At 37.1% G+C, this 22,589-nt stretch overlaps 3 protein-coding genes and 1 long non-coding RNA gene across 7 annotated transcripts in view; 3 read left to right on the plus strand and 1 right to left on the minus strand.

Annotated features, from left to right (window-relative positions):
* Window positions 1-528: 528 nt before the first annotated feature.
* On the plus strand, window positions 529-1,774 carry LOC122968688. Its single transcript, XR_006398868.1, has 2 exons — window positions 529-741; window positions 831-1,774. It is a non-coding gene; the product is annotated as an uncharacterized LOC122968688 (long non-coding RNA).
* Window positions 1,775-1,969: 195 nt separating this feature from the next.
* Window positions 1,970-9,119, minus strand: LOC122967902 (alpha-(1,3)-fucosyltransferase 7-like). Of its 2 annotated transcripts, none has more exons than XM_044332698.1 (3): window positions 8,837-9,119; window positions 5,968-6,098; window positions 1,970-3,633 (listed from the first exon to the last, which is right to left on the minus strand). In XM_044332698.1, exons 2-3 carry the CDS (start codon window positions 5,971-5,973, stop codon window positions 2,560-2,562), a joined length of 1,080 nt encoding a protein of 359 aa, XP_044188633.1. In that variant the 5' UTR covers window positions 5,974-6,098; window positions 8,837-9,119; the 3' UTR covers window positions 1,970-2,559. The 2 variants fall into 2 exon arrangements, with proteins under 2 accessions (XP_044188633.1, XP_044188634.1); XM_044332699.1 differs by lacking the exon at window positions 8,837-9,119 and adding an exon at window positions 7,316-8,724.
* Window positions 9,120-12,709: 3,590 nt separating this feature from the next.
* On the plus strand, window positions 12,710-19,128 carry clic3 (chloride intracellular channel 3). The gene is made up of 7 exons (XM_044333932.1): window positions 12,710-12,749; window positions 12,920-13,042; window positions 15,134-15,243; window positions 16,584-16,709; window positions 16,806-16,912; window positions 17,021-17,196; window positions 17,358-19,128. Exons 2-7 carry the CDS (start codon window positions 13,007-13,009, stop codon window positions 17,520-17,522), a joined length of 720 nt encoding a protein of 239 aa, XP_044189867.1. The 5' UTR covers window positions 12,710-12,749; window positions 12,920-13,006; the 3' UTR covers window positions 17,523-19,128.
* Window positions 19,129-19,882: 754 nt separating this feature from the next.
* The window catches only part of LOC122968006 (patatin-like phospholipase domain-containing protein 7), a 30,742-nt gene continuing 28,035 nt past the window's right edge, over window positions 19,883-22,589 (plus strand). The window contains exons 1-5 of one of the 3 annotated variants that reach the window (XM_044332884.1): window positions 19,883-19,996; window positions 21,058-21,112; window positions 21,245-21,319; window positions 21,760-21,847; window positions 22,037-22,119. In XM_044332884.1, the coding sequence (XP_044188819.1) occupies window positions 21,059-21,112; window positions 21,245-21,319; window positions 21,760-21,847; window positions 22,037-22,119 (300 nt within the window). In that variant the 5' untranslated portion in view covers window positions 19,883-19,996; window position 21,058. The remainder of the gene's footprint in view (window positions 19,997-21,057; window positions 21,113-21,244; window positions 21,320-21,759; window positions 21,848-22,036; window positions 22,120-22,589) is intronic. The other 2 variants (XM_044332882.1, XM_044332883.1) reach the window with 2 other exon arrangements.

A 22,589-nucleotide genomic window follows, 5' to 3' on the forward strand; every position in this document is an offset into this window, starting at 1 on the left:
GTTTAGTCATCCGATTCCCTCTGAATAACTCATTATTTAATCCTTATCATGCTCTGTTCCTTCTTTCTTTTGATTCAACTTGCAGTTATCATCTCAGTGTGTGTCGTGGTGGGCGCTGTGGCAGTGATCCTGGCAACTGTCTGTTTCGTCAAGTAAGCCTGAACACATAAAGTGATCAAATTTTAGAATAAAGAACACTATTATTATGGAATTCACTTCATAACAAAAGAAATGCAATAAAAAGACTGACAAGACAGTTAAAAATGATCCATCTAAACTATAACAGACAGTTATTAATACTAAAGAAGTGTTGCAAGCAACTAAACTTTGATCACAGTTTTCTTTCCTGTTAAAACAAATCAAATAAATAAAGAATACAGAGAGGACCATTCCAATAGTATACACATTTTTTTAATTCATGCACAAGTTTGAATTTTCCCAACACAGTTTCCCTTTGTTATACTCCCAATTTTGCCCCCAAAATGTCACATAGCACACAAAATGAAATCATCTTTATCAGTTGACATACTGCATTACACATAAAGTTTATCTGAAAATCACAACATTGCATATATTCATCACTGAATTTTAATTGATTTGATTAAAATGGTCATTATCAAATGAGGCTAACAGTAACTAATTCCAATTAAAACAGAATAGGCGTCCTACTTTGTCAAGTGTCCCAAGCCCAACACCCAGGAGATCACACACATCTCAGATGACCTGGGCCTGGAGAGAGATGTAAGTGCAAACTCTTGACTAGTTTGCCTTTTTAAAGAATGTGTATCTAGTTGGGTGCATTGTTGAATGACAAATACTGTTGCTGGCAGGTGGTACGTGTTTGGTTCTGCAACCGAAGACAGAAGGGAAAGCGCCTGGCCTTGCCCCTGGATGAGGAATGTGATGGCCAGTACTACGAGCAGAGTCCATCGCCTCTGAACATGGCCCCCTCCCCCATTCCCAGTCAGGGCTACCCTGCTTCCAGCTACCCCGGAGCTCCTCCTACACTCTACATGCCCTCGCTTCATCGGCCCGACTTCCTGAAGCAAGCCCTGCACCCTGGACTGGTTAGTCACCTGACTGGATAGACACGCTCAAGTAGTCCCAGCCAGAACCACAGATTGCCTTCCCAAGCACCTCTGTCCTACCCCAACTCAAGTTGGAGAAGAGCCTCTAAACCCAGTCACTCGATCATATCGATGGATCGTGGGGTAGAAACAATCCAAGTGAGAGGGCTCTTGTGGTGATTGTGGTAGTGCAACGGATTCTTACTGCGACCTGCAGCTTCGCACCAACACCTGCTTTGACTTGAGGCTAAAACCGAGAGGAAAACCTCAACTGAAAGTGAAACGCCTTTCTTTTTGTGTTCTCTGATAATGCATAGTAAGTTATTCCATAGGCTTTAATCACAGCAGGTTTAAAATGATAGCAAAGTTAAGATTTGGTGCTACAGTATAGACCAGTTGTGGAATGAGGATGGGGGTTATTGCAGGGTAGGTTTTCTGTGGTGCAGATGAGGAAAGATCTGGGTAATCAATGGTGTCAAAATTCAAGGAATGGCTCAGAATCACCGAAAACATGAACTTGACCCAGTTGATTACAAATTCAATCACAGAGCTATGGCTCAATTTGTGTTGCTCCAATTTTTGCATCCAAATGATCTTTTTCATGTAAAAGAAATCAGAAAATTATCCACACTGTTCTGAAATCTGGTCAGTACTGTTTCTCATCACTCTGAATACAGCAGTATTATTGTCTGAACTGTCTGTCATTGTGACATTTTCTTAAGACTGTAAATTGATTAAATTCTAACTTATTTAAAAGTTGGCTACACTGAGATGTTTCACTCAAAACACCTTAAACCATAAATGTATCTGCATCAAGGAAAATACACTTTTCCTCCCATGTGTTATATCAAGTAAATTGTGTCCCACCAAAAGTAAATTCTGTTTTGTCATGGCTTGTTTTTCAAGCCACTTGGCAGGTCACTTGTTCAAGCATCTTTGAGAACTTGCCATAGTTCTTCTTTGGATTTAGGCGTCTCAGTTGCCCCTCTCTCTTCATGTAATCCCAGACTGACTCGGTGTTTAGATGAGGTATGAGGACCGTATCATCTGTTGCAGCACTCTTTGTCCTTCTTGTAGGTGAAAATAGTTCTTTATGGTTAACAATCTAAACATCTAAAGTGCCTAAAACTTTTGCACAGACTATAGTTAAAGCATGGCAGTTGTGTGCAGTATATACATGTTTACGCATGTTGTTCTTGGACAAGGTGTCTTAAGTCTCAGAAATGTGATTCCTCTTTTTTTGTGCAAAATTTAAATTGTTTTTCCCTCATTTTGCACCTGATGGTCTGATATTGACTGTTTGCCTGTTTATTTTTTTTAGCAAAGCAATTACATGAAAATTGATCAAAAAATGTATGACAAATTGTGCCAAAAATGCTGCAAATTATTTCTGAATCAGAAAATGTGGTGATGATTTCTGCTGATGTGTCAAAAATGTGGTTGAATTGATGTCACCAGTGAAACCATTAACTGCAGCTATGCAACTATTAACCTAGCTATTAACCCAGGCCTCTAGGTCTGAGTAAACCCTCTGCTGAGGTAAACTTTTGTACTGTGGGCAGATCTTACACAATCTCTCCCTCCAGTCAGTGTACAGCTTTACGCTCCACTCTTGTTTCCAGTTAAAATATTCACTGTAGCGTTTCTTGTCCTCTGCGAGCTGCTGTAGATACTTCCCTAAGTCCCTCAATGATGCAAACTCATCTACATGGATGAAAGAATTAGGTGGTGCCACAGCTTTGTAACCACTCGGTGGTGGCCCCAGGACGACAGGCACCGCCCCGCCTTGGTAAGCATTCCTCCACAGCTTCTCTGTGATGTAATCTTTGGTCATCGAGTTCTCAAATGCCAAATAGAAGTAACAGCGAGAGATTGTAGATAAGAGGGCTGTAGAGGGGAGAGGTTTCTTCGTCCAAGCCCCATAAACCTTCACGGGAACTATGGTACTGAGCTCATTGTACACTTTGCTTCTCCTGTAGTGGCTCCTGTAATTGCTGACCACCCAACAGACCAGAAAGCTCTTATTCAGAGGAATGTCATCCACCGGACCTCCTTCAGCCTTCTTTGGTTGCAGCTCGCCATAGGGAATAGGGATATCAGCATCCCTCCTGTAGGTCATGGTGAGGTTGAAGATGTTTGCAAACTGCCGCAAGTTTCCACTGTGAACAGGGGCCTCCAGGGACATCCAGGCCCACCTTTGGCCTTGTGGTCTTGGAAGGTCAAAGGGCAGCTTTTGGAGCCCCTGTACCAGCTCTCTGTTGTGGAACACCACCACATCAGCTGTTGGGTACAAGGAGCGCTGGTCCACCAGTCTGCAGTGGGGGATGTGGTAGAGGTCCCAGCACACGTCACCCTTCAGGCTGAATGACGTGCCAAAGGGCCAGTGCCACAGCAGGATAGTCACATTTGCACTGTTGTTCCAGCCAATGAAGGTGGAGCGGTTTATAGCCTGGAATCCTCTCGGCCATCCATTGAGAAGACACAGCAGTGAAATACAGAGGAAGAAGAAGAGGAGGAGGCGCTTCTTCATTGAGGTGGGCAAGGTATTTTTAATGTTATGACACCCCTGTAACAAAAGGGAATTAAGAAGTAGGATTATGAAGGAGCAATGAGGTATTTGTGGCTTTACCTTTTGTCTGAAGCAGATGTTAAAGGCCCATCAGTGTGTGTATATGTATACATAAATCAATATACAAAAACAATGCGGTTGGTAAAAAAACAAAACAATTAAAGGCTAAATTATATCCAATAACTAAACAGACTAGCTCAAAAACAAAAAAGAATATGTTCTGTCTGGCAAAAAGTTGCAGAAATTACAGCCACAACACACATGAAAGCAACGATCAACAACCTGAACTCTGCTGTGACTTTGTCAAAAGGCCAAAAGTTAAACCTTCTGCTCAGATATCATCAGTCTGACTCTTCCTGTTGTATCTATCAGCTAAGTCACTTTCCCACTGACTCCGTCACTCAGCTGTGGTGGTGGTTGCTGCTTAGCACCTGCAGCACATCTCAAAATACACCGCAACAGCACTAATAACCGCCTGCTGTGTACAAACCTGATATAGCACCAATTAACTCTGTGTATACATATATACATACATACATACACACATATATATATATATATACACACACACATACATACATACACATACAAACATATAAAAATCTCACCATTTCAGGCATCCATTTGTTTCCAATGATTTCCATATGATATGAAATTATAATTGTTGTGAGGTAGTGCACTGCAGACTTTTAAAATCAATCCGAGTGTTTTCCCGTGACGAAGGTGCTAAGGTGTGTAGGCACCAACGCCATGCTTGAGTCAGGCATCTTTGCTGCACGTCATTCACCATCTCTCTGCCCTCATTTCCTGTCATCTATCAACTGTCAACATGTCAATAAAGGCATAAAATGTCCCAAATGGAATAAATGGGAACCAGTGGCTGCCTGCAGGAAACAGTTGTCAAAAATATTATTTATATGTTACATGATTTATAGTCAGGGGCGCATGCAGTCCTTTTTTTTTAAGGTTGGCACAGTTTCAATATGAATAAGCTACTGTTCACAGCTGCGGCTGCTATGACACTTGAGTGTTTAGCTCTTTACTCTAAAAAATCTCTTTTGTCCATCCCCTGTTTTGTAGGCCGAATTTCAGTGCAGTAAATTTGTATTTGTTTTGCCAAAAACTATATTTAGCTAATAATAATAGCAAAGGCCAACAAGCTAACAATAATGTTAATTAATTTACAAATTAATTCAAGTCATAGTGTTTCATGGTGTGAGATGAGATTGTTTTTCATACCTCAAACTGTGGTAAATACAACTTCATTTTGAAACAGTATACTATTTCGACAAGTGCAGCTGAGCTCTGCTGGAACTACATAGTGCTTTCTAGCGGGGATCTACGTAAAGCAGGCTGAGTTAAATACGAAAAAGCAACTTTTGTTCATATACTATATTATTGAGGCCAATTAAAAATAGTTATTGTGAAAATAAATTTAATTATTTCTAGAGCGATCCAATCTCAAATATTTGAGGGAACACATCAAGTTAAATGGGCTCAACATCTCTGTTTATAGTTAAAGGATTCACAATTTTTCAAGTCTGTCTTAAAACAGTAGTCAAGTGTCCGTATGAACATTGAAAGAGGGCCCCCATCACTTACATGGTAAGTGTATTATGAAGGGATCTTGAATAATTGTGAACCCGTTCTTTAAGCGGCTAGAACGTGCAAACACACTGGAATGGTCCTTTAACAATAAATGCAGATAAGTAACAACGGGTCATTTTACCTCTGATGTTTTATTTCATTAACTTTATGAGATTTTCCAACAGTGCATTTGTTTGTCATCTATCATACATAAACAAATTAATAAAAACATAATGAATTACTCTCTAGTTATCTAAAGAAGTTGATCGTTTAGAGTTCACTCTTTTAGGTGTGCAAAGATGTGCATGTCTTTACATATAGCCTACTAACACATATGAGCATCATTTGATGCAATGAACACCACAAATTCAAGACAATAATTCACATTTGAAAATATTAACAGAATGGAATAGTAGGTTGTATGTTATCATCTCTCTCTCTTTTTTTCCCTTTGAAAAGTGAAATAAAAACTGTGAAAACCAAGTAAATTTCCCCAGACCAACAGATGGTTGAAAACATCCTTTTTATACAAGCCATGCACGTGTTTGTTCTACAGTGTCTGTGTAGACATCAGATGTGTCTGTAACTGACTAACCAGCCCTAAAAGTACCAGCCCTAAAATTACCAGAAAAGCTGCAGAGACAAACACTTGAAAGTAAGCTTGAAGCTTAAGGATTTTAGATGCAATTTCTATACAATTTATGAAAATCTTCTGGGACAATGATGATCATAATGAGGACTCACCATCATGTTCACTCATTCAGCCTGTGACTCCCAGCATGAAGACGACTCGCCACAATGGACTCAAATGAGAAAGTGTGACACCTCTCTGCTCAGCCACCTCTCAACAGAAGTTTGCGTAAGCTTCCTTTTTTCTGAATGGACAAAAAAAGACTATGAAAATGAAAGTCATAAATGCTGTAGCCGAAGCTAGAAAACATCCATTGACATCACTTTATAATCAGTCCATGAAATACATTTCATGAGTTTTGTTACCTAGTCACACATTAGCGAATGAATGAATAAGAGAATGAATGATTAGCCCTCTGTTTGAGGATTCAGATTTAGATTGTGGCTATGCATATTTGATAAGTAGGTAGGTCAAACGGCTACCTTAGTCAGAGGCCTGTTGCCCTGGTAACTGTGTTTGTGATTTAACAGGTACAACCAAATGTATTGAAGTTACTGTAAGTGCTTACTGACTGATTGTGGTTGTGATGATTTTCTCTTTTTTTAGTTGCATGTACTGTTTATCCCCATTGGAGAAAATATTATGAAATGTAAAATCATAAAGATGAACAGAAGAGTGTGGATTTGAAACTATAGTTTTACTTTGTGCAAGTCAATAAAAAAGACCTACAACTGGACAGTGCAAAATAGGGAACTAATGACGACTCAAGCAGGATGTGAGAAACACAAAGCACACAGAGTATTACAAAACTAAATAGCAGATATTTTGGCAAAAAATGTTTTGGTGTATGTATGCATGAAAGAGAAAAAAAACAGCAAAAAGTCTGACAAATATATGTATTATACATAATCATATAAACACTATGCAGTCACTGTGGTAGTCCTGGCCGGGTCCACACCAAACTTGCTGGACCCCATCTGATCCAAACAAATATATTTTGGTTTCATTGACCAAAGAGTGTGCTGCCAATATTCATCAGGTTACTTTTCATGTTCTTTGGAAAGGTTTGATCTTGCAGTTTCATGCCATTTTGTGAGCAATGGTTTTCTTTTTGGTCGTCATCCGTAGAGGTTGGCTTCATGCAATGTCCTTTGCACTGTCTGAGCACTCACTGAAACACCAATTTCCACAGATAATCCTTGTGCCAAGTCAGAAGCATTTACCCATCTGTTTTTCAGTGCAAGGTTGCGTGAATAGCTAATTGTGCGTGCCATCATTTTTTGAGGACGGCCACTGCACCTTCTATTATTGGTAATACAGTATGGGTCCTCCTGTACCTCCTCACCACTGCTGCAACTGTGTTTTGGCTTCTGTTCAATAGCCTACTGATGATCTTGTACCCTCTCCCATCTTTATGAAGTCTCACAATTTGGTTTCTTACTTATTCAGGCATTTCCTTACCATGTGGAGCTGTATTGCAATTTACCGAAACTGAGAAAGTTGTGGTGTTCACAGGTTCTTTTATAATCTTGTTCAGGCAAATAGTCTTAACTGGAAGTCACAGGTGTAATCACTTTCGTTTCAGTGGTCACAGGTGTACTCATTTTATTGCATTGAGGTTATACTTTGAGGCTTGTATTTTCAATTTAACCTGTTTGTTTTTCATTATAAATAAGATCAAATAGCCTACACTTCACCCTGACAGTACTACAATTATTGTAAGATGATATGATGTTGAATCATTTAACATTTTAGTGATATTGCACATGGGTGTAGTCAGTTTTGTTATATACTGTATATATAATTGTATAAAATTACGTAATTACACATATTGATTCAACTAGTGTACAAACCTTTGGACATATCTTTTGAGATATCATGGATCCTCTTTATGTCTCTTATTTCATTAGGGTATGCCTTTTCCAGTCTCATACTTTATGTGGACTTTATTGATTTGGATATGACCTCAAAATTCAAATTTTCTGTTGGTTCTAATGTCTAATTTAATAATGCCATGGAGAAATCATTTTTTCTTTTAGACTTTTCTGTCTAAAATCATAGAACTAGGAAGATGTGCATTATGATTCGGTTGCTGTTTTATCCTTAAGAGGCTAACTTACTAATGATGTTACTGCTGTTGCTGCATATTGGAGGCTTACAGGCTAATATTGCTTTAACCAACTTCAGATTCAGATTTGCACTGCACAGTTTCACAGGGGAGCAAGCTAAATAAATATCCCATCACGTCACAATCTACCATCATTATCCACATTTTTATCATTATGTTAAAACAACATCCTACTGTCATGCCTTTGTAAACTATGTGCAACGGGATAAATGTAGAGAGCAGCTTGCAACATAGCAACGTGAGCAGAATCCAGTTGTTAAACTACACAAAACCAAACAGAGAGCAAAACCGAGGCACCATATTTCAAATCACAAAGAAAGTTTAAAAATAGACTTTACCAATGGCACCTATTCTTTGGAGGCTTACATTTCTACTTAAAACAACATGTGAGATTGAGAAAATGTTGTTTCTGTTACGCACTGTTGCACAGCCATGCAGTGTCATCCATACTGTTTCTGAATAAAATAACCAGAATATCTTCCAGCATAGGTGAGAGATGAAGACATAAATGTTACAGAATCATAAAACTATCCTAATATTTGACACACTAGATATTAAAATAGATATTATAACTCACAACCAGTCATGTTCAAGTGAGCACCTATACAGTTGAGACTTTAAGACAGGATGTGGTGAAAGATTTGTTGGCAGTGATATTGTTCACCTCACCAACAGTTGTAGGGCGTTAGAAAGTACAAATGCCATACATACATACATATAGCAACTTTCAACCCTGAATGTTTTACATACAGATTTTCTTTTTTACTTCAACAAATAGAAAAAATATGTAAAAATAACATAATTAAGAAATTAGAACACACGACAGAGAAAATCGCTAAGTGTTCTCCACAAACCTGATGATGAAAGACGAAAGTGGTCTGGGCACCGTCCTCAGTTACCACCGATACCATTTTTGGTTGCCGCTGATAGAAATGTGATACGAGATTTAAGAGCTTGAAAACCAAGATGCAGTCCTCTTCAAGGAAGCTGAGGAGTGGCTTTCTGAAAGGATTAGGATTTCATTATCAGTATTGTGTAACATGCTCCCACCCTCTCTGCCCTCACACATGCTCTTTAATTCCTATTTTCCAGTAAATGTAATATTTTTTTGTCTCTTTGGTGAGAAAAACTGAGGGTGTGATCAGAAAAGAGGAAGTGGTGAACATGAGGAGATTACACAAGTGGCATTACCAAATGAGTGATCTGGAAGGCAACTCGATTGTTTAGATGATAGAAAAATTATTTCAACACCAAAAAATGGGTTTATTTTTTTTGTTTGTTTGTTTTTGTAATGACTGCATGCATTTTTGGTTCATGTTTTTTGCTCCTCTGATTAGTTTCTGGTCTTTTTAATGCCATTAGATTGGACACAAAGATCTCTAAGCTAAAATCTTTCACTTAAACTCTCAAACTAGTTTAAGCTAGTTGAAGGGGATGTACATGCAGGTCGATACGGCAGGTGCATGAGAAAGCACATGTATCAGCAGGAGGAAGTGGCACACCAAAATATTTATCTAGATTAATTATGTGTAATTACGTGTTTCATTCTGATTATGTTTCCGCTCAGGTCATATGTTTTTTCTACTCAGAGGAAACTAATATTAACCCATAAGAACCCGGACCTATTTCTCCTTAAAGGAAAATTCTGGGGAATATAAAACAGACCAAATGGACCACAAGGAACACATTTCTGATTTTTCAAAGATCTGTAATGTAACATATATGTCATAACAATATTTCCTAACTTGTTTTATATCAATTTGTTCAAGAAATGTGGTCAGAACAGGTTAAATGTAATACAGGACATCTTATTAAAGCATCAGAATTGTTAAATGGGTTGAAACCTACCTTTAGTAACAAAAAACAAGCCTTTTAAAATTAGCTAGTTCTGTCACATTTGCTGACCAGGCACACTGCCATTTTTGAAGTGATGTCATGGGCACACAGATTCACACGTTGTCACATGACTGCACCAGGATGTTCAGTAGATGTCACTTAGGGACTTCATGAGTTAAAATCAAAGATAAAGCTGTATAAGGAATTTTCCAGAACATTGAAAGGGTTGGCGACACCTGTATCACCATGGGTTCTTATGGGTTAAAATATATAGTTTATTAAAACATTTTTATCTTTTATCTTATAACTGAATTAAGAGGAAATGAGTGAGCAAACATGCTTTAGAGACTAAATTATCTGTGTATCAACTTACTCTGCATTGTCTATTAAAATCTTGTTCTATCCATATCTTGAAATGCAGTTTCAGAGTTAATGCCATGTGCTCAGTTATGCTATATGTAATATATTGATAGACCACAAGAGGGAAGTCTGCTACAGAATAAGACTGATGCATTGAATGTATGAACAGTCAGTCTATCAGTGGTTTGTATGTATTGATTTTTAGTAGTTATATTGACAATCTTGAGCACAAAAAGTTCATTCTGGATGAATAAAGTTAAATATTACATTATTATTATAATTATCAGAAGCTCTCATCCTGCAGGCCCCCAAGTTAGGGAACCCATTCACTCACTCTCCCTGATACTACCCTGATACACTCAATGTAAATATTCTTTCAACATAGTATTTAACTCCTTTTACACATTGTTTAAGACCACTTGTCAGCACAGAAAATATAATTTAGTTAACAGTAAATGAAAAACAAGCCTTATATACAAATCACACTCTTGTTTTTGTTGTTTTACGTTGCATATTTTGTTTTGCTATGCTTGTTGCTTTAAATTTCACTGTATATCATGGTGTATGTGTGACAAATAAAAAAACTAATCCTCAGCGATTTTTTTTTTTTTAGTATTTACTTCTTATACAGTACAATAAAACACATTCATCCATGTAGTTGCTCATTAATCTGATTCAGGATTCTTGAGCAGTCACCTCAAACAATAGTGAAGTAAGGTGAAGACAAATGTCAAATGCCTTTCAGCTGGCCACACTTGCAAAGGAGCTGATATTCAGGCTGTGAGTGGAAGATTCTCATGTTAGATTATCTGTTGGTTTTATTCCCCATCAAAGAAAAACATTTGTTTTGTTACTTTCAGCGTAACCAGGTATGTCTGGGTTCACAGAATAGAGAATATCTTTCAGTGAGATCTCAACTAAAATATTTACTAAATGTTAAACTGCTTTAATTAACCTCGTACACTCCAACTTGTGGATTCCATAGCACAAAGTCATAGATGAGTGACAAGCACACCCTTAAGATTTCCTCCTTCGTGCTTCCCCACCTATCCACTGTCCTGTGTGCCATATCTCCACCGATCTGACTCTTTGTTTTTTTGGGATCTTTATCTCACTACTTTCCACTTGCAACCTTGTCAACTTGCTTGAGGTGTTTCTCCTTCCTCTCTCCAATCACAGAAACCTCAGTGTCCTCTGTGAATACCTGCTATATGAGAGCATTTTCTGTCAGTCATGAATGCTGATCAACAACTGAAAGTAGCCTGTTGGACGATCACAAAACAAACACATCAAAATGAGTGGAAGACAGCAAGCATGCATGAGACACCAAAACACAGAAACACTCTTGACACACACACACACACACACACATACAAATACACCGAATGAGAGGTTGAGAGAGAGAGAGAGAGAGGTATTTTACTTCAGGTGAATTGTAGTGATACATTCAAAGACTTACAAACATGGCCTCAGTGTGACCATTTTCTCATTTCTCAAGATCTTTCTCAAGTGTTTTTCATAGTTTGGCCCTTGTGTTCCAGTTAAGGCAAATCTTAGTCATACATCCTCCTTTGCTATAGTAGACAATGGTGTGGTTTCAACTATGTGGCAACAGTTTCAGAGGAGCACAAAGTGAGGCACGGATAAAATATGTTTTTCCAGTTTGGTTTTAAAGAACTCCGTTAGCCTGCACAGAACCCTGACCTCAAGTGCATCCAACACTTGAATTGTTTAGCTGACTGGGAGACTGACTCTTGTGGCTAAATCAGAGCAAATCTCTGCAGCCAGGTTAGAAAATCTTGTGGTAAGCCTTACAAAGAGAGCAGAGGCTTTTATGACAGCATATTAATGCCCATTGTTTATGAATTGGATGGTCAACAATCGCATGCAGTTGAGTGTGGTATTTGGGTATACACACACTTTGTTTAGGTGTACACATAGAGTAGTTTCTCCCATATACTGTACAAAGTGGTTTAATTTAGTACTGGAGGCAAATACACTTAGGTGTGTTGTATGGTATAATTATTGTAAATTTCCATTTTAATCATATGTTATTCTAGGTACACCATACCTATAACCTGTTCATCACAATTAATTGTGCTGAGGATATGCTACGGTTTTATTTTTACTTTTATTTTTTGTGTGTAGTATTTCAGCTTGAAAAGCTCTCTGCATACTGCTTCTGACTTATTTTGTTAGAGGGAAAGAAGTAGAGATCAAATGGGGTCAGACGGAGACATATATATAGCCCAAAGTGGACAGACTGAGACAGTTACAAGAGTCAAGAGTGACAGATTTCTTTCAGAGAATATACTGGAAGGAAGAGTTGCTGAGAGGGTGAGAGGAGAGATCCAGATTTGCTGGTCTGACTGGTAAGGCCGGAGGGGGCGTCGGCTGCCTCTCGGAGATTGACAGGTGTGGTGAGAGAGGAACCAAAAAACAGAAACAGACACAGAGAAGAGAAAAGAAGGAGGAGAGGGAGAGGTGAAACACTGGACTAAAAAGAAAAAATACAGGCGGAGTGAAAATAAAGCAGAGTTCTTGCATCCAGGGCTGATTCTGACCACCATTGTGAGTATAGCCTTTAATAATGCGTCTTACTACCAGTTTCATCAAACCTTGAGATAAAGTGTGTGAGAACATGTGTGAGTGAAAGACTGAGATTAGAAAAAAGTCATAATTACAAAGGAATCTAAACTTTACAATCACAGTTTGAAAAAAAATCTGCTCCATCTTTGCAGCAACATTGACAGAAACAAACCATTCTGTGGATCCTGTGAGGAAAGAGGGACGTTACGAGAGAAAAAGACAGAGAGAGAGAGAAAAAGATGGCCGATGCCCCAAAGATTGAACTCTTTGTTAAGGTAAGACCTGTGATAACTGATATGTTATGTGTTTTTAAAAATGTCCCTCTTGAATGGCACACTACAGATGTTACTGTAGATAAAAAGTCATCTATTTGTTATAAAGCAATATGAGATTATTATGTGAAATGATTCCTAGCAATCTTAATACAAAATATTAGTAACAAAAGTAACTGCTAACTTACCTAAAGTTCAGTAAGAGTCAAGTTATTTTATCTAATATATGACAGAATCATAGTTTTCTGTTTTAATCTTAACTGGATGCTTTTCTTGTGACCATAAACCTCAGAAAAGCTGTTAAAAACAATCAAACAAGAGCACATTTCCAGGCATCAAAGTATGTACTTAACTGTTTTTAATTACTTTATTTATTGATAATCTTTCATTTATTACCTGATAATATCTATGGCTTTCAAACATGCTGCTTTAGTATGTCAAATTGTATTAGTTGCAAAATTTCTGTGCCTAAACACTTGTAAGATAATGTATTTCATGTGATACTATAAGTAAAATTGAGATAATATCAGTTGTAGTGTCTGTTTTGTGTTGGGCTGTACTGTTATTGATGAAGAATGATAAATCTCTCATCCATCCTTTGCTATTAAGGCACAGTATCAGTGTAAAACCTGACACTGAAAAGATGCCTGTTAAGTTTATAAACCTGTTTCCTGCACTTTCAGAAATGCCTTTGCTTCCTAACATGTCAGTGACTCAATAACATCCACTTGCAATGTCAATTATATGATATAACTGAGATACTCTACCAAACGTAGTGTAAACATTGCTTTGTATAATCTGGCTGTAAAGCAGCCTTAACCTTTGAAATTTGAAATTCCTCAGCTGTTGGGTTTAAACTGTCAGAGCAGAGCAGAGCAGGCTTGACAGGTATTCATAAGACTGATGCAAGAACCAACTTTTCATTCCAACTTTTCATTCTCATATTTTCCTGATATTGGTGTCACCTCACTATTTATGAGCAGTGGTGGAAGAAGTATTAAAAATAGTAACCAAAATGTAAGAATACTCCATTACAGGCCCTGCATCCAAAATTAAGTAAAAGTATGGAAGTAGTATTAGCAAAATTGACTTTAAGCGTCAAAAGTATGCATGCAGAAAAATGGCTGTAGCTACTGCAGTGATCTATGGGGAGTTTGCATTTCAAAATTATAAACATACACATAATGAGTATTTTATAGGCTGATTCCAGTTTTTTTTAAGACTGTATATTTAAATTTGACTGCTTTTATATCAATAGTTAAAAAATTGATTCAGTATTTCACCAGAATTTTGCTCAAAATGCTTTGAACCAGCATTTAACTTAGTGTTAAATTAAAAAAGGATTTACAGACTTAGGGGAATGAGGGCCTTGGCTACAGCCCCTGACAGTCATATATACTATATATTTGGATCATTATCACTGATGCATTATTGTGCAAGTAGCATTTAACAGTTGTAGTTTTGCAGTCGGTCAAGGTAGAGCTAATTTCAGCTATTTCATATGCTATTAGGTAATTTAATCAGTAACAATGTGTCATATTTTAAATGAGAGGAAGACAGGAAGCATGCAGGAGATACCAAAACACACACAAAGAGAGAGAGAGAGTTATTTTACTTCAGGTGTAGCAGTACTTTCAAAGACTTACAAACATGGCCTCAGTGTGACCATTTTCCCAGTTCTCAAGATCTCTCTGAAGTGTTTCATGGTTTGGCCCTTGTGTTCTGATTGAGGAAAATCTTAGTAATACATCCTCATCATCAGTGCCTGAGGTCACTCTTGTGGCTTAATCGGAGCAAATCTTTACAGCCAGGTTACAGAATCTTGTGGAAAGCCTTACAAAGAGAGTGGAGGCTTTTATGGCAGCATATTAATGGCTATTGTTTATGAATTGGATGGTCAACAATCACATGCAGTTGAGCGTAGTATTTGGGTATACACACGCTTTGTTTAGGTGTACACATCCAGTAGTTTCCCCCAAGAGAAAGCACTCATCATGTGTTTTGCATGTACCTCAAATGCATGTACATCAAACTTGTATTGAAGTATAATACATATATGCATATAACATACAGTAATGTCTGTTTCTATATCAGGCCAGTGTAGATGCTGAGAGTGTGGGGAACTGTCCTTTCTGTCAGAGACTCTTCATGATTCTTTGGTTAAAAGGGGCCAACTTTACCCTCACCACTGTGGACATGAAGAGGTAAGACCACTTTCTTTTTTCTTTCTCCAAAAAGTTCTTGGTCTTGTCTCTGAGACTGACAGGGGCTGGACACATTAACACACAGCTTACAGTATAATGTAATCAAAAACACAACACACTACTTGAATTGTTTTGTCTCTGTACTTCTAAGACATGTTGTATTTGTTTCTCAAGCATGATGCATTAAAAATATGTTGTGTATTTGTTTGATAGGTACGTTTTGTATTTGCAAAACAAAATGCGTTAGTTTGTTAATGGTGTTTTGTATTTGCAAACCACACTGTGTTTGTTAGTGAATCGTAGGACATTTGTGAAACATGTTTTGTTTGTTAAGTTTTGTCAGGAAATTAGCTCCATACATTTGAGGGTAAGGTGTAAGGTTTTGAATGTAGAGGGTTAGTGATAGACTGGTGTTAGAGGGGGAGTACCATGCACATTTCCAGGTCTATATTTATATCTTGGGGTTCTACTGGGATATCTTTGCATGATTTACAGTTTAAAAACTCCTTATTTATCTTATACTGGTCCTTTATGCAGCCCCTCAGTTCAGCCTCTGTCTCAAACAGGCCATTTTAGTTCTTGTCTCTTTAAGGCCCTTCTCCCGATGAGCCAACTCTGTTCTGATTGGCCAGCTTTCAGAAGATGCCACTTGGCAGACTTCTGCCAGCTCAAGAGGCAACGTAAACAAACAGTAGTAGTAGAATTTCATTTCTTTTTCTTGTCCTTCACTCAAAATGTCAACTTCTTAAATACATCTGTACATGTTCAAGCCCAAATTTGGTCAAAAATATGTGAGTGGACAAGGTAAACAAGCTTAGCAACAACCTTAACAACAAAGGCTATGGAACAGACAGCTGTGTGTGGCCATGCGGAAACAATTTGACATCATCACAAGGAGGAAGTAGAGGTAACTTTGCAAAAGAAGCGTTCAGAGCAGGTTGAAGCCCTGGCTTTTGACTTGCAGGGAGCCGTTTTACATAGATTCACCTCAAGTTTTGGAATCTTAACCATGTTTAACATAGAAATCCAACATAATAACAGTATAAAAATAACAAAAAACTTAATATTTTCTCTTTAATTTACTGCAAAACAACAATTACAAGAAACTCAAAAGATAATCAAACCGCTTTCCCCTGAAAACTAGTCTAAAAACAACCCAAATCAGGAAATGCATCTCAAGGAAATGAGAAGAAATTGTAATTGCAATTGTCCTGTAAAACAGATCTTGCCATGCTTTTCCTTTGTATTTGTTTGGTTCAGGGTTGGGAAGTTGGTCATTTATATTATTTGACTAATTTCAGTAAGCTACACCTTGTTTGGTGTCTGCTGTTCTGTGGCAGGGCACCTGATGTGCTGAAGGCTTTGGCTCCGGGCTCTCAGCCTCCCTTCCTCCTCTACAACGATGAGGTCAAAACGGACACGAACAAGATTGAGGAGTTCCTGGAGGAGAACCTAGCCCCACCACAGTGAGTAGAGACATTTAAAGTCACAGGCTGATTGTTAAATACATTATCTGTTCCTACATAATTGACGCACACTACTTTCATTTTTACCAATGGCAGGTATTCAAAATTGTGCTGTCGATACAAAGAGTCCAACGGGGCTGGAGAAGACATCTTCCGTAAATTCTCAGCATATATAAAGAATCCCAATCCTGGATTAAATGATAGTAAGAGCATTAGTAAATTCATTTATTGTAATTCCTGTGTTATACACTCTACAGCCACATGAGGGAGACTGTGACCCATAGAGACTCTAACATGTGACTCTCTCTCAGTGCTAGAGAAGAAATTTCTGTCAACTCTGGTGAAACTGAACATGTTCCTGGAGACACCTCTCCCTCATGAGCTAGACCAGAACCCAAATGTCACTGAGTCCTCACGCCTCTACCTGGACGGTGACACCCTTACCTTGGCAGACTGCAACTTGCTTCCCAAACTCAACATTGTCAAGGTGAGCAGAGTTAGGCAGCACTCAGTGTATAAAACTTGGAGATGTCTTCATTTTTTTCTCAGTGGTAAAGTTGTAAGTGCTTTTATAGTCTTTTGGGTGGCATTTCTTTCCAATATTTTACCTTAACTCTACTGATGTATTTTTGTCCCCTCTTCCACCAGGTGGTGTGTAAGCAGTACCGTGACTTTGCCATCCCCGCTGAGCTGAAAGGTCTGTCACGTTACCTGAATAACGCCTACAAACAAGATGAGTTTCGCTACACCTGCCCAAATGACTCAGAGATCCTCATTGCCTACCAGTCTGTGGCAAAGTACCTGAACAAATAGATCAAGAGGGAAAGATGAAGCTGCATAAATGAGAATGAAGAAGTGCAGAGTGAGGAATGAAAAAAACAGCAGAGAAAAGGTGAAAACTGTAAATGATTTATGTTTTATTTGTGTCAAAATCGTGTGAGTCAGTTTTATGAAAAGTGTTTGCAGTGGCGTGTTCAGTAATTAGGTTCTTTAAAATAAATTGTCATGTCATTTTCATGAATTTAGTTAAGATATTCTTGAAATTGAAAACTTTTAAGTTCCTTAAAATTTGTACTGTAAGTACATTTTCTGGTCGCACTGATGTGGATTTCTTATTCTGCCCCTGTAAAAGCGAGGAAGCACTGTAAATCCTGCTGAATATTTATCTTATGGCTCATTGTGCATTCATGTATTGTGTCTAAGCATTTATTCAATGTAGACTGCAATTAATTAATTATATTTAGATGCGAATCAAACTAAATTCATGTTATTTTACATATTCAAAAGGTTATTAGTGTAAACATTAAAATCAAATGGCTGTGGATAAGCCAGCCACAACATTTTGCTTTTATAATGTATAATTGTGGTAGATTTTAAATCAGAGTCACAAATAACATTGTTTCTCTCAATGAAAAAGGTTAACCTTATTTTTCTTTATGATTTTTTGTAAAGTAAACAAAAGTACTGAGTTCAGATAGCATTATTGTGTGAATCTCAGTAGTGACTAAGTTATGTTTAACTTTGATAAAAATGTAAATTAACTGCATGAAGACAGGGTGAAGAAAATGAAACATATTTTGATATAGCTGATATTAAGGGCAAAGTGGAAAATGTTTCACATGCTGATTATATAAATATTTGGTGAGCTAGTAATGATGTGTATCATTGTAGTGAAAACATGCAAAAATTGCTTTAAGTTACAGGTTGCTATTTTGACCACTCTATGGTTAATGTTGAAATATTTATGTCTTCATGCTAACTGGACAGTTGATCTAATAAACTGAAATTGCATATATGTGACAAAGGGCCTATTCATGCCTGTCACAATGCACAAGGTAAACTATAAGTTGTTTAAGTGGTTTTACAGTATGTGGCCTGGAAATTAATTTAAAAATTAATTTAATTCATTTAATTTAGTAACTCATTTTGGATTACTTTTGTTCCAGAGTTTGGAATAGCTGCCAACATCTCAGATTTTTTAACCAATTCAAATAAAATTATTTATGAGATTATACACTACTACTAATAATAATAATAATGAAGGAAATAATTATAAGAAAGTAAGTAATAATAAAAAAATAATGAATAATGGAGTGAAACAAAATGGGAGTCCCATTTTTATCATAGGCTTTGGACATGGTAATGAAAAAAAGGAAGTAGGAAGATTTACTTTAATATATTTTTGTTTTTATGTTGTCTATTTTTTTTCCAAGAAAGGAAAAACGCCAATAAGATTTGGATTGGATGCAAATGTGTACATATTATATGTCTGCACTTGTATGTTTGTCTTACTTTGTGCCCCCTCCCCTCTCTCCTTTCTCAATCACCATTCAATAAAAAAAATGTAATGTAAAGTTATTTTAAAAATAGTATTGTGTATATCATGAAATTTTGGTCTATCTGGAATATATATTTGAAACATTTATGTAGTGAAATACACATTTTAATAAAATAAATGAACAGAAGCTCCTGTGTTTGTGTAATTTCTTTTACACAGTTACACAATCTTTTACACAATTGTGATCCTCTACTAAAAGTAGCAATGCCACAATATAAATGCATTCAAAGTTTTACTTATCTAAAGGTACAGAAGTATTAACAGCAAAATGTACTTAAAATATCAAAAGTAAAAGTACTCATTATGCAGTCATAAGTTTTACTATTGCATATATTATTGGATTATTCTTATTAACATGTTTTTTTTACTCTATAATATGCATCATATTTTATATGCTCATAGTCTTAAAGTCTAATCTACAAAGTAGCAACTATATTACTATTATTATTACAATTATTATTATTTTCATGGTATTTTATAATATTATTATACTATTGACTATAACTGTCAAATAAATGTAAAGTAGAGTAAAAAGTGAAATATTTGCCTCTGAACTGTAGTGGAGTAGAAGTATAAAGTAGCAAGTAAAGTAAAGTACAGGCATCTCAGAGCTGCGGGCTGAATAAATACAGTAGTTGAGTATATGTACAGCCTCCATATATGAAAGTATAGAGAATATAATCTGTGCTGCTGCTGACACAGATCTCTATAATGTTGTAAACAGGAAGACTAGGCTGGCGTCTGGTCCGTCGCTGATTGGATGCCTGCCTAGAGCGGTACCAAGGCAACGGGAGACATCTAAAACACTATTGGTGGATGTCGCAACATGGGCGGGGCTAAGCAAGTGACAGCATAGAGAAAACTTTGTTAGCTACCTGCTAACTTTGCTCCATGGTCTGTTGTTGGCGATGTTGCCAGCTTGAGGCAGTTTACCAGAAACCATCGAAAGGTACCATTCCGTACACTGACAGTTTCATTTATGCTTTGATGTGAAGTTGACTTTGGTTATTTATGACCACTGGCAAGACCGCTAACCCTAAATCAGTCAGCTTGTAGCTAATGTTATTTTAGCTAACGCTTAGCTGCCTGGCTAATAAATGAACCACTTTAAATTAGTATCAGCCGCCAGTTACTTAATTGCTGCCTAATTATACTAGATTACTGTCGACATCTTGTGTGACGAAGTTGTTTTTAGCTTAAATGAAGACACGAAAAATAATGATGAGGTTGGCTGGCGGCTTCTTGCTAATTTACATGTTCCTCCTTTCATAGCTGGCATCAACCTTTTTCCTGCAACGTTTCACCTAGTTCCTCACATGACTTTACACCGCTATTGTCTGTACAATTCTACCCAAAATGCAACCGTATATTTGGGTTGCATACCGAGACCGTTTTAAGGGACGAGTTCACAATTTTTCTGTTTTAAAACAGTCAGGTGCCCAAATGAACACTGGAACAATTTTTTTTATTGCTATAATCATTCTCCTGTTCATACTAGCCTCATTCTTTGCAAAAATGTATTTAAAAGTTTATCTGAAGCTAATATGAAGCTTCAGCTGTCTAAATGAGTCAAATTCAAGTAGATATCATTCAGCGTTACAGTCTTTTTAGTGCTTAAGTTTCTCTTTTTGTTACTATACTTCCACTGCAGCTCAACAGGGAAACACTGTCTGAAGAAACAAAACATGGGAATTCTATGCTAAAAAGACTGTAAATGTGGCAGATATCCACTTGATATGACTAATTCAGACTGCTGACGCATCATATAAGCATCAAATAACTTTTAGATGCATTTTTTCACAAAATGACTGTGTGGACACACTGTGGATTTTTGCCCCCATCACTTACATTGAAAGTGCATCTGAAGGGGATCTTTAACAGCCAGTATGAACAGGAGGAATGATTACAGCAGGGAAAACCTCTTTCATTGTTCATATGGGCACTTCGCTGCTGTTTTAAGACAGACTTGAAGAACTGCAAACCTATCCTTTAAACATTCTTGCCTTACAGGATGGAGTGCCATGGAGAGGATAATGAAGGAGAGCTGTGCCAGTTGACCAGTTCAGTAAGCACCCCATTTTCTTTTAAAACTTATAAATAACAAGCATAGCAGGCATATGCGACAACTGACTTAGAGTGGTGTCAATGGTAATTACTTGTTATTAATAGGATTTGAAAAGCTGTGTTATGTTTTTAGATGCTGTTAACCAGCAAAAATGACATCAAAGCACGAGTGCAACAGTTTTTGGAGGAGAGGATGCAGACCACCATGGTAAGAAGTGATAAATTATTGACAGCTTATTCTCTCAACAACACAAAAGAGCACGACCCTGCATGAAGCTTGTTTGCATTTGTGATTACGTCAAAGTAAATAGCCTAACTTGTGTTGTGTCCCAAGGCCTTTTTTTCCCCATTATGTATTACAAACAAATTTTCATAGTATACTGTTTGTTTTTTTTTATTGACAAACCTTTACTTTGGAAAGTTACTGATAATTAAGATTCACAGTCTGTTTTAATGTTTTAACAAAGATGAAATACTTATTTGTTTCCACCAGCTGTTCTTGTATGCATACTGTGACTTGTGACCTGTGTCTTGTATGAAGGTTAATGTTACTAAACCAGCAGCTCAAATGCCTGATGCTCTGGGCAACTACACTACAATTCCTTTACATGTGACCATATTATTGTTTTATTGTTGTCTGTCTTGTAGCTCACAGGTGTAGTGATTGGAGCTGCAGTCGCAGTCTCACTGATTGGGATTGTGGTGCTCTTCGTTTACAGGAGATATAAACTTTCCCGTGAGTCATCCAACCTTTTCCTGAACTTCGTATCTATTCTAATGCTGTTTTGATTAATTTAAATAATTAATTTAATTTGTATATTTTTTTGTCTGCCTCTAGTTATTATTTTTTTCTGTTCAAGTTGCTGTACAATTTGGTCGTGACAGGGGTTACATCTGCATTTTGTTTTTTGGATTCTTTGACAAGGTGATCAACAGCCTGGGGTACCTCATTATCGCTTCAGAAAGAGAGATAAAGTTCTCTTCTATGGAAGGAAAATAATGCGAAAGGTTTTCTCTATTTCTGTTTCTCTCTCACACTCATACGTAAACATTTACAGCCTGGCAGATTCATTGTATATTTATTATGATTATTATTAGTAGTAGTAGTATTGTTGTTGTTAACTATGTGTATTCAGGCCAACAATTATGTTACATTTTCCCTGCATCAAACTCAAAGAGTGAGTGTTTGTATTGTGTTGCAGCCTTGCATGAAACAGACTCCACTGGCTAATATAATCATTAAAGCTCCAGTAATTTATCACTGTAATGCACTTTCATACAGTTGGATTTTGAATTACTTGCATGTATTCAGCTTAGTGGTGAATGCAGATCCTGATTTAGTCAAGCAAGTTTTCTCCACCTCTGTCTCCATTAAATGCACAAAATGTCCCTTTCTGTCTGCAGTAAAAAAAAAAAAAAAAAAAAAAAAAAAAAAAAAAAAAAGCACATGTAAAATCTCGATTGTGTTTTTGTTTTTC

The sequence above is a fragment of the Thunnus albacares genome, chromosome 18 (genome assembly GCF_914725855.1).
Source record: "Thunnus albacares chromosome 18, fThuAlb1.1, whole genome shotgun sequence".
Taxonomy (NCBI): Eukaryota; Metazoa; Chordata; class Actinopteri; order Scombriformes; family Scombridae; genus Thunnus; species Thunnus albacares.